We start from the raw sequence: 14,558 nt of genomic DNA, 5'->3' as shown, positions 1-14,558 counted from the left end.
ATGGTGTACGCAGTTTCAGGGTTCCTTTATGTATTGCCTTACCAAGAAATGTCGGCTTCTGAAGGAAAGGGCGAAAAATTGGTCTTCTACGAGATTTGGTAACATTTCTAGACAATTAAAGAATGTGGAAGCTAGATTAAAAATTATTCAGAATGACTTACTGGCTAATGAATCCTGCCCTCATCTTATTTCTCTTCAAGATAAATTTTTAATGAAGCAAGCGAAATTACTTCACTTTCAAGATATCCACTGGAAGGTTATTGCTAAATCAAATCATATTAAATTAAGTGACGCGAATACCAAGTATTATCACTCATGTGCCACGATCAGAAGAAATAGGAACATTCTTAAGTCCATTAGTGATCCGCAGGGGGTTACTATTTCTCACCCATTGAAAATTGAAGAATGTTTTACTGAAGCGTTTAAACATCGGTTTACGTCAAATGAAGGGTGTGGCTTTGATACAAATGTAGATTTTGATCTTCTAACAGAAATAATTTCTGATGATGATAATGTATACCTATGTCGAGAAGTTACTTATGAAGAAGTTAAAGAAGCTACCTTTGAGTTAGCCCCTGATAAGGCTCCGGGTCCTGATGGCTATCCCCCTTTCTTTTTTCAAAAATACTGGTCCCTAGTTGGAAAGTCAGTTTTCCGAGCGATAAAGGCCTTTTTTCATTCAGGAAAAATTCTTAGAGAAATCAATCACACTTTCATTACGTTAATTCCCAAGATTGATAACCCTTCTAACCCTAATCATTTTAGACCTATTAGCTTGTGTTCGACCATCTATAAGATTATTGCAAAAATTTTAGCCAATAGATTAAAAGTAGTGTTGGGGAAAATTATTCACCCACTGCAAGGAGCTTTTGTGCCTGAACGCCTGATTCAAGACAATGTCCTTTTAGCTCATGAAGTTTTTCACTCCTTCAAAAATAAGAAAGGAGCTTCAGGATGGTTGGCTATTAAGCTCGATATGGAGAAGGCCTATGATAGGTTAGAGTGGAAATACATTTTTATCACTTTAGAAAAATTAGGGTTCTGTGCCCGATGGGTAGAATGGTTACGTCAGTGTATTACTACGGTCTCTTTCTCGGTTCTTGTCAATGGGATCCCAGGTGAAACTTTTGTTCCCCAGAGAGGAATTCGCAAGGAGATCCGTTATCACCCTATATTTTTATTTTATGTGCGGAAATTTTGGCTAGGCAGCTGCAACATGCTAGCTTGGTGGGCTCTAGATCCCTAGGGGTTACTTTAGGACATTCAGGTGTTAGAATTCCTTTTCTGACTTTTGCGGATGATACAATGATTTTCGCTAAAGCTTCGGAGGAAAGTTGTATTACTATAAAAACTATTCTCGACAAGTACTGTACTATGTCAGGACAATTAATTAATTTTCATAAATCTGCTTTTCAATGTACGCAAAATGTGTCTGATAACGTTTCTGTTAATTTTGCCGAAATTCTACAAATGGAAAAATCCTTCTCGGTGTAAGTATCTGGGGTGTCCCATTATTGACTCTAAAGTCACAAATGCTACATTTGCTGATTTGCAAGAGAAAGTTAGTTCTCAATTAACTAAATGGAAAGCTAATTCTCTGTCTCAAGCAGGGCGGACTATTCTAGTTCAATCCAATCTTGCTACAAAAGCTAATTACCAAATGCAAAGTTTCTCTCTCCCCCCAGCTATTCTTTCCTCCCTTGATAAGTGCTATCGGAATTTCTTTTGGAATAAAGATAGTGATGCTAAATCCCCTAACCTGATTGGTTGGGATAAGATCTGTACTCCAAAAAAATTTGGTGGTTTAGGGCTTCGAAAAGCTAAGGTCAACAATAATGCGCTTCAATTTAAATTGTTATGGAAGATTTTGGAGTCTCCGGATAATTTGTGGGTCCAATTAGTTACTCGTAAATATCTTAAGAATGATGACCTGTTTAGTTATAAAGTTAAGCTAATGTTTCTTGGCAATGGAGAAGGTTAATGAGTCTTCGTAACTCGTTTAAGAAGGGTCTCCGATGGATTGTGGGTAATGGCGAGCAGATTTCCTTTTGGTTTGATAATTGATCTTTATACTGCTCTAGAAGAAATCTACCCTGTTCCCAGGGGTCGGGGCCCTAAAAGTCAGTTATTTTATTAACCAGGATGGCCATTGGGACGTGTCTTTACTTAGACAGTATGTTCCGGCTGAAATTGCCACGTTAATTGCGAATTATTTTTTACCTAGTAATTCGTGTCAGGATAAAAGGATTTGGGGGCTTACTCCGGATGGTATCTATTCAGTTAAGTCAGGAGTGGAGCTTCTTCAAGGGTTTAATCAGCAGGCAGTTGCCCCTTCATCTTTCGGGTGGATTTGGAAGCTGTCTATCCTACCAAAAATTAAGTTCTTTTTATGGAAATTAAGTCATAATGGTATTCCTACTAAGAAAAGGTTAGAGCTAAGTCATGTCTTTCTTCCTTTGGAATGTGTGTTTTGTAATTTTCACTCGGAAGACATTGATCATCTTTTTTCTAAGTGCCCTTTTACCCAGGATGTTTTTTTGGACCTCCATCAGCAGTTAAATTGGCCTATACCGCCGGAAATTGAGGATGGTGTTTCTTTTAACAATTTCTTATTAAATCTTAAATCCTTGTTTTCAAGGTTTCAAGTGGAATGTATGGTTATAGGGTGGTGGTTTGTTTGGTTTGCGCGTAATGGGGTCATTTTCAGGCAGGACTCGACTTCTCCTATTAAGGTTAGTTCGATGGTTAAGGCTTTTGTGAGTAATCTTAAGATTGCGGGGGCGGTTGTTGCGGGTGTGGACTCTGTGATTTCTCCTACTGTTGCTCGGAATTTTAAGGTGGTGGCTCGGAATAATGTTTTCTGGTCTCCTCCTCCGGCGGATTTTTTAAAGTCAATTTTGATGGCTCTAAGTTGGCTAATGGGCAAGCGGCCTTTGGTTTTGTTATTCGTGATGCTGAAGGTGTTGTTAAGCTGTGTGGGGCTGGGGCTTTGGACAGTTCGGTCTCCATCTTAGAAGCTGAGGCTAGGGGTCTTCGGGAAGGTGTTAGAGGGGCTAAGTCTCTGGGTATTGGCAAGTTGATTATTGAGGGTGATAATTTGGCAGTTATTAATGCTGTTAATCGAGTATGGAAGATTCCTTGGAAGATTCATTCTTCTATTTTGGACACGATCCAAGAGCTGGGTCACTTTGAGGAAGTGCAGATTTATCATGTTTTTAGGGAAGCTAATGCGGCTGCAGATTGGATGGCGCATAGGGGTCATTCTTCGCCTACCACTACTTACTGGTTTGATGTTCCTGTTTTACCCTTTACTGTAATCATCCGAAAGGATGCTTTAGGGTGGCCCAATTCCTGGGATCCTCCCTAGTTTTTTCTTTCCTGTTTAAAAAAAAAATAAAATAAATAAAAAGTAACCTCTAATTCAGTAAAAGTAACCTCTTACAATGACACTTACAAGTAAAAGTAACCTCTTATAATTATAAAAAGTAACCCCTATTCACTGTAGAAGTAACCTTTCATAATTACAAAAGTAACCCCTCATAATTACCAAAAGTAACTTCTATTTAATGTAGAAGTAACCCCTTATAATTAAAAAGTAACCCCTTATAATTACAAAAGTAACACTTACTTTTAGTAGAAGTAACTCCTTAACATTACAAAAAGTAACCCCTAGTTATAGTAAAAGTAATCCCCTTACCGTTACAAAAAGTAACTTATACTTTTAGTAAAAGTAACCCCTATTTATAATAAAATTAACCCCCTTATAGGTACAAAAAGTAACATATACTTTCAGTAAAAGTAACTCCTTCACATTATAAAAAGTAATTCCTAGTTGGCCACGTCCTTATTTATCAATGTGTTAATGGTAAAATTCTAGAGGAAATAAGAGGAGAGAGAAAATAGGAAAAAAAAGGGAAATAAGAGGAGAGAGAAAATGAGGCAAAAAAAAAGGAGAAATGAGAGATATTAAAGAGAAAAAAAAAAAAAAAGAGTTTAAAAAAATGAGAAAAGGGGGAGGGCGTGAGAGAAGGGGAATTAATGGTAAAATCTAGAGGAAATAAGAGAGAGATAAAATAGGAAAAAAAATAAGGAAATGAGAGGAGAGAGAAATGAGGCAAAAAAATAAATATGAAAGACACATCAAAGAGAAAAAAAAAGAGTTTAAAAAAAATGAGCAGAAAGGGGGAGGGGGTGTGCGTGAGAAAGGAGGGAGTAATGAGAGTTGAAGGTGTGGCCACACCATTAGTTGGAGGTGTGGCCAGCCACATTTAAAAGTTTGTGTTTATCAAATTGAGTGTGTAATCTATGGATATGTCTTGCAAGTTTTCAATGAAAAAAAATCATTGCTCGCTTTTAAAATATGAAGACTTAAAGGATGTATTTGCAATTTTCATTTCTATTATGGATTTTTTTTTTCATTTCTCTTTGGATCGTAAAGCTATACGCATTTTGGAATTTCGGATGTAAAATGCTAAGTATTAAACAATTTGTGTTGTGCTCTTTTCTTCTAAAAATTTTATCTGATTGTCAGATGTTCGTATTTTGTCTCTCCACTTTGAAAATCCTGGCTCCGTCATTGAGGATGACAAGCACAAATCGAGAAATGGTCCTATTTTTTTGGCAAAATGCTGCTGGAATTTAGGCGTCAATTGATCCCCAAAACTAGACTTTTCCTAGATAATCTTTTCCTTTTTCTCTACAACATTCTCTATCCAACGTTCCTGAGGGAGTTGTTGGATGCTTTCTCTCCTTAGTTAGCTAAGCTTTTACTGAAATTCCCTTGTCATCAATCACAAACATGTCTTACTAATGGACTTTTGTATCGTGTTGAAAGACTCTGCCATTAACATTTTAGCACTTGTGGGTAGATTTACTTCAATTACAAAACGTTCTTTCTTCTGTATCAGATCTGCTTCTCCCGTTCAAGCAATCTTAAGACACCTCTCTACTTTAAATATTAGAGAACGTATTGTGTCGGACTCGTCCGACCATAATCTTGGTCGGACGACTTTCAGGTGGTTCCAATTTTTTTTCAGGTAGTCTTCATTTTTTTTCAGGTAGTCTTCATTTTTTTTCAGTAGTCTTCATTTTTTTCAGTTAGTCATCTTGTTTTTCAGTTGGTTTTTGTGCTTCAGTTAGACTTACTTGGGTTTCAGTTGGTCTTTATTCTTTTTCAGGTAATCTTCATTTTGTTTCAGGTAGTTTTCATTTTGTTTCAGTTAGTCTTTTTTTTTTTCAGTTAGTCTTCTTTTTGTTCAGTTGGTTTTTGTGCTTCAGTTAGACTTACTTGGATTTCAGTTGGTCTTTATTCTTTTTCAGGTAGTCTTCATTTTCTTCAGGTAGTCTTCATTTTGTTTCAGTTAGTCCAACTTAAAGAAAACAAAGTCCAACTGAAAGAACACAAAGTCCAACTGAAAGAAAACAAGGTCCAACTGAAAGAAACAAAAGTCCAACTGAAAGAAAACATAGTCCAACTGAAAGAAAACAAAGTCCACCTGAAAAGAAAACTAACATCTGCTTTCTCTCTATTCTTTAGAAGCCTTCTCCTTGACGTCATCAGGTACCATTGACCAAAGCTTATCAAGGTTGACTATGGGGCAATGAAATTTGTTACGAAGCCTATGAAAATAACGCATACCAACTTTACCAAAATACTCTGGATGGTATTTATCGAACATGATTCTATGGTGATGCATACCTCCAGCATTACCTCTACAACCTGGATGTTTTCTGTGTTTTCCCACACGACCGTGTCCGGCTGACACGTGGCCTCTCTTCTTCCTGTTTTTCTTGAAACGGGTAGTCATGGTGGAAGATTGGGAATTCTGGGTGTGGGAGAGACGGCGTTTTGTTGGGCGAAGGTTGTGGTGGCGTCGTTGCTGTATATTATAATACTGGGCTCAGCCCGTCTGACGAGAATATTGGGTCAGACGGTCTGACCCAATACTTTCACTTAATATTATTATGCGCACCTTGGATGTTCATTTCGTTATCATGAATAAATTGTAAGACAATACTTGTTGAACAGTTTAAGTAGGGAGACCATTTCTACAACTAAAATGCAATATGCTTTCTTGGTTCTTTTTAGCTTGATAGAGGTGCGGTGTCTCTTCTCATCAGTTCAATTTCTGATAATCATACATGTGCGACGGGTCATTAAAGGTAAATAGAATTTGATTTTTAGGGAGGATCGTCTGCAATACTTTGCTAGCAGAAATCTGTCAGCAATATTGAGGTATGAAGCAGTTACACCTAGGATGAATTATAAGTCGTTCCATACCCCACATGAAGGTTTTCAACAAAAAAATATGACTGGGCCCGAACGAGCCATTAAACGGTCAAAATTGAAGACTATAAGTCACGCTTTTAGACGTTAACGGTACCCGTGTATCGAATGTCATGGGATGGCTCGAGGGGACATGGGATGTTTTATTAAAAACTCCCACGGCTTTGAACGGGCATAAAAACAAATTTTACGACCGTTTCGGGGCCATTCCGTGGCTGCACGACAAAGTCATAAATGGGTGGTTTGATGGCATTTTGGGCAATTCAGATGTTGCAAAACACCCAGGATGCATTATAAGTAGTGTCGCAACCCATTGGAAGCTTTTCGGCGAAAAATATGATTGGGCCCGAATGAGCCCTAAAACGGTCAAAATGGAAAGCTATAAATCACGCTTTTAGACGTCCACGGGACCCGTGTATCGAATATGGTGGGATGCCTCGAAGGGGCATGGGATGGTATATTTAGGACTCCCACTTTTTTGAACGGGCATAAGAACAACTTTTACGACCTTTTCGGAGTCATTCCGTGGTTCCACGACAAAATAATAATTGGGTCGTTTGGTGGCATTCTCAGGAAATTAAAATGTTGCGAAGCACCCCGAATGCATTATAAGTCGTGCTGCACCCCATAGAAAGGTTTTCGGCAAAAAATATGAATGGGGCTGGAGGAGCCCTAAACCTGTCAAAATTGAAGGCCATAAGTCATGCTTTTAGACGTCAACGGGACCCGTGTATCGAATGTCATGGGATGGCTGGAGGGGACATGGGATGGTATATTAAGAAATCCACGACTTTAAACGGCATAGGAACAACTTTTACGACCTTTTCGCAGTCATTCCGTGGTTGCACGACAAAATAATAAATGGGTCGTTTGGTGGCTTTTTTGGGCAACTCAGAAGGTGCGAAGCACCCAGGATGCATTATAAGTCGTACCGCACCCCATAGGAAAATTTTTGGCGAAAAATATGACCGGTTCCGGAGGAGCCCGTGCACTGAATGTTGTGGGATGACTCGAGGGGACATTGAATGGTATATTTAGGACTTCCATGGCTTCAAACGGACATAAGAACAACTTTTATGCCCGTTTCAAGCCATTCCGTAGTTGCACTACAAAATCATAAATGGGTGGTTTGATGACATTTTGGGTCAATTCAGATGGTGCGAAGGACCCGGGATGCATTATAAGTCCTACCGCACCCCATAGGAAGGTTTTTGACGAAAAATATTAACGGGTCCGGATGAACCTTAAAACGGTCAAAATTGAAGGTTATAACTCACGTTTTTAGACGTCAACAGGAGCCGTGTACCGAATGTCGTGGGATGGCTCGAGGGGACATGGAATGATATATTTAAAACTTCCACTGCTTTGAATGGGCATAAAAACAACTTTTACGACAGTTTCGGAGCCATTCTTTAGTTTCACCACAAAATCAAAAATGGATTGTTTGATGACATTCTGGGGCAATTCAAATGGTACCAAGTACCCGAGATACATTATAAGTCATGTCGCACCACATAGGAAGCTTTTCGGCGAAAAATATGACCGGGCCCTGATGAGCCTAAAACGGTCAAAATTGAAGACTATAAGTCACACTTTTGGATGTCCACGGGATCTGTTTACCGAATGTTGTGAGATGCCTCGAGGGAACATGGAATGGTATATTTAGGACTCCCACGGCTTTGAACAGACATAAGAACAACTTTTACGACCGTTTCGGGGTCATTCCGTGGTTGCACGACCAAATAATAAATGGGTCATTTGCTGTCATTTTTGGGCAATTCAGATGGTGTGAAGCACACCCAGAATGCATTATAAGTCCTGCCGCACCCCATAGGAAGTTTTCAACGAAAAATATGATTGGGTTCGGATTAGCCCTAAAACGGTCAAAATTTAAGGCTATAAGTCACGCTTTTGGACGTCTAAGGAACCCGTGCACCAAATGTTGTGGGATGCGTCGATGGGATATGGGATGGTATATTAAGGACTCCCATGGCTTTGAACGGGCATAAGAACAACTTTTACGACTGTTTCGGTGTCATTCCGTGGGTGCACGACAAAATAATAAATGAGTTGTTTGGTTGCATTATGGGGCATTTCAGATGGTGCGAAGCACTCGAAATGCATTATAAGTCATGCCGCACCCCATAAGAAGGTTTTTTTGCGAAAAGTATGATCAGGCCCGGAGTAGCCCTAAAACGAAAATTGAAGGGTATAAGTCACGCTTTTAGACGTCTCTGGGACCCGTGCATCAAATGTCATGGGATGTCTCGAAGGGACATTGGATGGTATATTTAGGACTTCAATGGTTTTTAACGGGCATAAGATCAACTATTACGCTCGTTTTGGGGGCTATTCCGTTGTCCTAAAATTAGTTAAAATCAGCCCAAAAAAGATTTACATTTATAACCCTTTTTTTTCCCTAAACCACCAACCACCTCAATCCACCCCCACCCCCACCATCAGCCTCCACACTCCACTACTACCAGCCACCCACCAGCAAAAATCTTGACTTTCGATTTTGTTAATCTTCCGTATGAATTTTGTTTTCCATCGCCCATGTTTTTGTTTATTTCTTCCTCCTACTTACCTCAAAAATTAATGTAGTACTAACACATCAATGGAACAATTTGTTCACATCAAGAAAATTATATGTCAGGTTGTGGGAATGGAAGTGGTGGTTATAGAAAAGAAAAGAAAAAAAAAAGGATAAAGTTGAAAATATTCAATGGGATCGATATAATTTTCAGTATAATTTTAGGGCGATATTTAACAATTTCCAAAAAAAAGTATTGGAAATAAAAGGTAAACCATGGACGGCAAAAATCTTGACTTCTGATTTTGTTTATCTTCCGTGTGAATTTTGTTTCCGTCGCCCATGTTTTTGTTTGTTTCTTCCTCCTACTTACCTCAAAAAATTAATGCAGTACTAACACATTAGTGGAACAATTATGGCAGGTTGTGGGAATGGAAGTGGTAGTTATAGAAAAGAAAAGAAAAGAAAAAGAGTAAAGTTGAAAAATATTTGATGGGATTGGTATATTTTCAGTAATTTTAGGACGATATTTAACAATTTCCGAAAAGGGAATTGGAAAAGGTAAAACGTGGACGGCAGGATTCGAACCTGCGCGGGCAAAGCCCACATGATTTCTAGTCATGCCCGATAACCACTCCGGCACGTCCACCTTATTTGTTAATTATCTACGCCCAACGTATATATACAATGCATATTTGGCAAAATTATCGATACATGTTCAGTTATAATGTCAACCTCATCAACCCCATATAAAAGGTAAAAATGTATATAAATAATATAACCCTCATGTTAATACAAAGTCGTGAACCTTCAACGTTGAACAAGGATGAAATCATGAAATAGATTTGTTCGTTTCATTCGTTCCATCGAAAACAAAACCAGTTAGTTCTCCGAGCAAGACATTTCATCTTCTGAAACCATGATTTTTAATGTTATTTGACCTACATTGTTTATGCCAACAAAAAAAAGAGTTGCTACAACGATAGGACTAAAATAACGTATTATCTCGATTACTTATTGGGATACGGGTAATGTGATACAATAAAATGTCATTAGTTCTATAGTTATTTTATTCATATTTTGTATTATGTGTTTTTAAGTTTATGGGTGTTTGTAATAATTATAGAAACTTGGCCTTCAAAAACAAAATAGTATGCAAAAACAAATAATAGATATTAGATTGGTGGACTTCTTAAGATGTAGGTTGATATGTTGTATGTCACTTTGTACACTTTCATGTACGACCCCAGATTACGCCATTGATTCGCTACAATTTTATGGCTTCACTTCTCATAAGTAAATGACATTAATGCTTTTAGGTGAAATTTTGTGTGTTTAATCTATGATAATTTATAGGCTCTATATACAACAAAAAGGAAAAAGAAAGTTTAACCTATCCTTTTGAAAATCTAGCTCCTATATGACATATCATTTGGTGGGTCATTTAGACTGATGATTCATCTTTTGCTCCCAAAAGAAAAATATACCTCCTAGGAAGTTGCTACTTAGAGAGGATCAATTTTGGAATAACATGACAATTAATTTGAAATTACAAAAATTGAGTACTCACTGAATGGTTGTTATTGTTGTTTATTAACCTAGCATACATACTTAAAGCCCGGTTAAAAGGAAGGCGTGATGCTAACAGTACTAACCTGATAGAGGAAAACATGTTTGTGATGAGCGACGGTTGGAGAATTATATACTCTCAAATTTAACTTATCAAAAACTAGAATAAATGATATGATTAACCAAGGTTTAAAGCTTAATCTTATTACCCACAACATAATGTTGGATGGCTTATCAAGTTTTTTTTAGATCATGAAGGCCATGGGGCCTGCTCCAAATTTTTAGGCGCTACAATATAGTAATTTTATGTCGAACTATGGTTAAGTTCTACAAACCCTAATTAAATGTGTTATTTCTTGTACTATAAACACTTATGTTGTAGAGGGGAAACGTTATCCAATGTATGATGGAGGCCATAGTTACTATCTTCCTATATATATAGCAAGCCCTTCATTTCACTTGAGCCTCTAACGTAATTGTCGAGGCGTAAGATAATGAAAATCTTCAACTCGTGCAAGAAAATGAGAGTCAATTTTTAGGTATTTCTTCTGTAACGAATTACTAACAACAATTGAATATTGTACCTCTCGCAAATAATACCAAATGTTGTTAGTAATTCGTTACGGAGGAAATATTATAAAAAGAGAGAGAATTAAGTAAGTTGATTCATTGATATGTCGTATGTTAGTTGAAATTATTCGGATTTTTCCTCCCCCTACACTTAATTTCAATGTCCTCTACACTCGCTTCTCATACTCTCATCATTAATCATCACGCTAACACTCCACTCTTATGTCCTTAATTAGGACTAGTTATCTCACAACTCTTATGTCCTTAATTAGGACTAGTTATCTCACAGTGAAAAAACTGAGAGAGTAGCTACTAGCTACACATATAATGCGCTACTCTCATTTTTTCACTTCCAACATTATTTGCTGATTTTTTTTTGGATTGTCTACTACTCTAATTTTTTCACTTGCAACATTATATGCTGAATTTTTTTTGGGTTGTCCACCTGATACATAAATCTCCCAACAAGAGAATCTGTCCGAAACTAGAGCTAGAAACGCCTTATTTCATTTCATTCCGTTCCCATTCTTCATTTTATTGAAGCAATCAACATTATAACTAGAATTAGGTGGGGTGCGCCAGGCCCGTGCAGTAGTGCAACACATGGGCGACGCTCAAAGTTCCCAGCAGCAAGCTACTGTGGTGGAACTTCCCCCTTAAAAAATAAATTTAATATCGTTGTGGGTCAATGACCCACGTATCAGATATTAAACTGATAAGAACAGATACTACACTTGATCTTAGCCAAAAGGCCGAGAAAGGTATGATTTGTATAGAATCTGACCCAGGTTTTTATTTCCTACAGTTGCCAGCAGCATTGTCTAATCTCTTAATGTGGGATTATTGAACTTCTTAGTCTGAGGGTTTATGAATTATGAATCATAATAACGAACTCATCAGAACTGATCTGCACATATATTCTGAACTCTGAAGTCTACGAGTACATAAAATGATACTCAAACTAATTTAGTTAGAGTAGAGTCATTAGAAATGCCAGGTTCAACAAAAAGTAGTATAATAGTAATAAAAAATAGTATATGAAAACCAATATAGAAGAACTTATTTAGCTACATTAGCTTTTTTCTATAGAGGGGTAAGTATATCAATTAAGAGTTATAGACTATGTTTGGTTTCAAGATATTGTGTTTTTTAATTTAATACCACTTATTTTTGTTGATATGAAGAAATCTTATTTTACATCCCTTATTAACTAGGCAAAGCTCGTTATATCATATAGAATCTTGTGGATTAATATTTTATGTTCTCTTCATCTTTACAAATAAGTTCCAAGGTTTATCACGTTTAACTAAGATCGTATATAATAATCACGTATAAATACAAAGTGAAGTCAGAGCTAATTAACTCCAGTTAGACCTGATGAGTTCATTTCAGATAAGTTTAAGTGAAAAGAATGCATCCAAAGTTATAATTATAATAAGTTTATACTGTTTGCGTTTCTGAATGTAGCATGTAAAATCGTAAACCAATTTTATGCCAGTAAATAATCTAGTTAGTCATAGTTATTTTTGCATCAATAATAACAAGAAGAATGGAGCAAACTGTGTATTCCTATAATAACCTATAATCTCAATTCTCACCTTGATAATATAAAATTACTGTCAAAGGACCAACTCAACCAAAAGCTTAAGCTAATGGTTGAGGCCCCAATAATAGATTTATACTCTATCAATTACATCTAATATTGCACTGTATCTCGAATGCCATATGTTTTAAAACAATTTTAAGTTGCTATAATGTCTTATAACTGAAAAAAAGGTAGTAGTATAAATCAATGAAACTGAATAAATAGAAAAACAAATAATGACATTAATATTTGTAAAGATGTAGAAATGAGAAGTGAACCACAAATAATTAAGGGTTCGTTTGGTTCAACTTATTTTGTCTTATTTTATAGGATAGTTTATTGTGTCATGTGTGTGTCTAACATCTTATTTTATGTGATCTGATCTGATCTGATTCGATCTAATCTTATCTTATAAGATCTTATTTTTTATAAAATAAGTTAAAATAAATTGAACAGAATATAGCCTACATACGTCTCTTATTGACTAGACGACCAGTATTAGACTATTAGTGCTTACAGTTGACAGTAATATTCAATTTCATGCCAATGTTACAATAATCAAATGAACCACAAATAAAGAAATGAGGTCCAGAAGTATTGAGAGGGATGGCAGTTGTCCCTAAATGATCTTCAAATATGGGGTTGTTGCGGTTACAAGCTTCGAAGTCCTTGGCTGTTACCTCCTGCACTTGAAAGCCTTCAGTGTACTTAAATTCTGCACCAACAAAATTCCCCCCACCAAAAAAGAAATTCATATTATTAGTTTTTTTAGAAGAAGATATTCATTTTGGATACTTCATGTGCTACTATTATAATTTGGATATATAGATTAATATTATAATTATGATGGTGTTTTTCAAATCAATGGTATTTGTATTAATTATTTAAAATCAGAATTATGAACTAGGGATTGCACATCCAAACGATAAATTGTATATAAACGAACACTAATGAAGGTTTATCAACTCTTAGCCTCTTACAAACCATATAATATAAAGTAAATCTAATAAGAGGTTGTAAATCGTGTTGTTACCTTAACCGTCTAAAGTTCCATGTAGAGGATACTATGATGATGCTTTCTACAAGCGTTATGACAATGTACACACGTAATATGTTGGTATTTTTGGCTGCGAATTTGTGAAATTGGGAGGTAATATTTGATACTTTTCATAAAGTTATCTATTAATAATGCTCTATGATAAAAGTAAGAAGTTTGAAATTCATATATCTGGTAAAAACCTACGTTATATTGTTAATCGATAAATTGAGTATCAATGATTTATTAACAATCAAAATTCAATAAATAAGACAACCTTTTAAATTATATGAGATTTAATAATGTTTTGCAAGTAATATGTTTCAAATAATTTTTCCAATTTGCATATGCTTCAAGAAATTCAAATATAAGAAAAAGGTGAAAGAAGAAAGAGGATTTACCAAGAATATCACCCTGGTAGAATGTCTTTCCACAAGCCCATGCCTTGTAATCAACATTTGGGTTCCAACCTTGATCATCACCCACAATATAAACTTTATGGCTACAAATTGAATGAGCCAAAAATCCCAAAAGAAAGGCTATTATTATTCCACATTCTAATTCTGTTCTTACCTTGCTCATTCTTATTTGTGTATTAACTAATATTTGGGTTCTTTTCGGGGTCGATATAGGAGATAGTTGCATGAATATTTTGTTATATATGCATTCGATATATATATAGTGTTGTTGCCTATAAATCATCAATAAACCAATAAATTAAATTTCACTAATGCAAATTTAGCTCTACTTTTTTTTTTTTGGTGCAAAAAGCCAAAAATTTAGATGAACTTTTCTAAAAAAACGAATTTAGCTGTACTTTTTTGGGTGCAAAAAAGCCAAGAAGTCATGTGTTCCGTTGTTGATCATTTAGGTTTCCATGCCTAGCTTTCATCAATGATTATTGACTTATTGGTGATCTATAATCTAATCTAAAGGTGTTTGTACATAATAAAGATAATCATATAGAGAGAGAGATTAG

At 36.1% G+C, this 14,558-nt stretch overlaps 1 protein-coding gene and 2 non-coding genes across 3 annotated transcripts; all 3 read right to left on the bottom strand.

Moving 5' to 3' along the window:
* Window positions 1-9,386: 9,386 nt before the first annotated feature.
* Window positions 9,387-9,468, bottom strand: TRNAS-AGA (transfer RNA serine (anticodon AGA)). Its single transcript has one exon. It is a non-coding gene; the product is annotated as a tRNA-Ser (tRNA).
* Window positions 9,469-11,526: 2,058 nt separating this feature from the next.
* Window positions 11,527-11,723, bottom strand: LOC125499266 (U2 spliceosomal RNA). The gene has a single exon (XR_007275981.1). It is a non-coding gene; the product is annotated as a U2 spliceosomal RNA (small nuclear RNA).
* A 1,290-nt stretch (window positions 11,724-13,013) lies between these two features.
* LOC130591906 (stellacyanin-like) lies at window positions 13,014-14,161 on the bottom strand. Its single transcript, XM_057395879.1, has 2 exons — window positions 13,981-14,161; window positions 13,014-13,258 (listed from the first exon to the last, which is right to left on the bottom strand). Exons 1-2 carry the CDS (start codon window positions 14,159-14,161, stop codon window positions 13,050-13,052), a joined length of 390 nt encoding a protein of 129 aa, XP_057251862.1. The 3' UTR covers window positions 13,014-13,049.
* Between the last annotated feature and the right edge of the window lie 397 nt (window positions 14,162-14,558).

The sequence above is a fragment of the Beta vulgaris genome, chromosome 6 (assembly GCF_026745355.1).
Source record: "Beta vulgaris subsp. vulgaris cultivar EL10 chromosome 6, EL10.2, whole genome shotgun sequence".
NCBI lineage: Eukaryota > Viridiplantae > Streptophyta > Magnoliopsida > Caryophyllales > Amaranthaceae > Beta > Beta vulgaris.
This window is presented reverse-complemented; position numbering and strand designations above follow the sequence as displayed.

Excerpts from the sequence above, each read along its gene's own strand:
- LOC130591906 (XM_057395879.1), bottom strand. The coding sequence starts at position 14,161 with ATGAGCAAGGTAAGAACAGAATTAGAATGTGGAATAATAATAGCCTTT. Across the intron at positions 13,259-13,980 it reads CTACCAGGGTGATATTCTTG|AATTTAAGTACACTGAAGGC; the intron begins GTAAATCCTCTT and ends TTGTTGGTGCAG.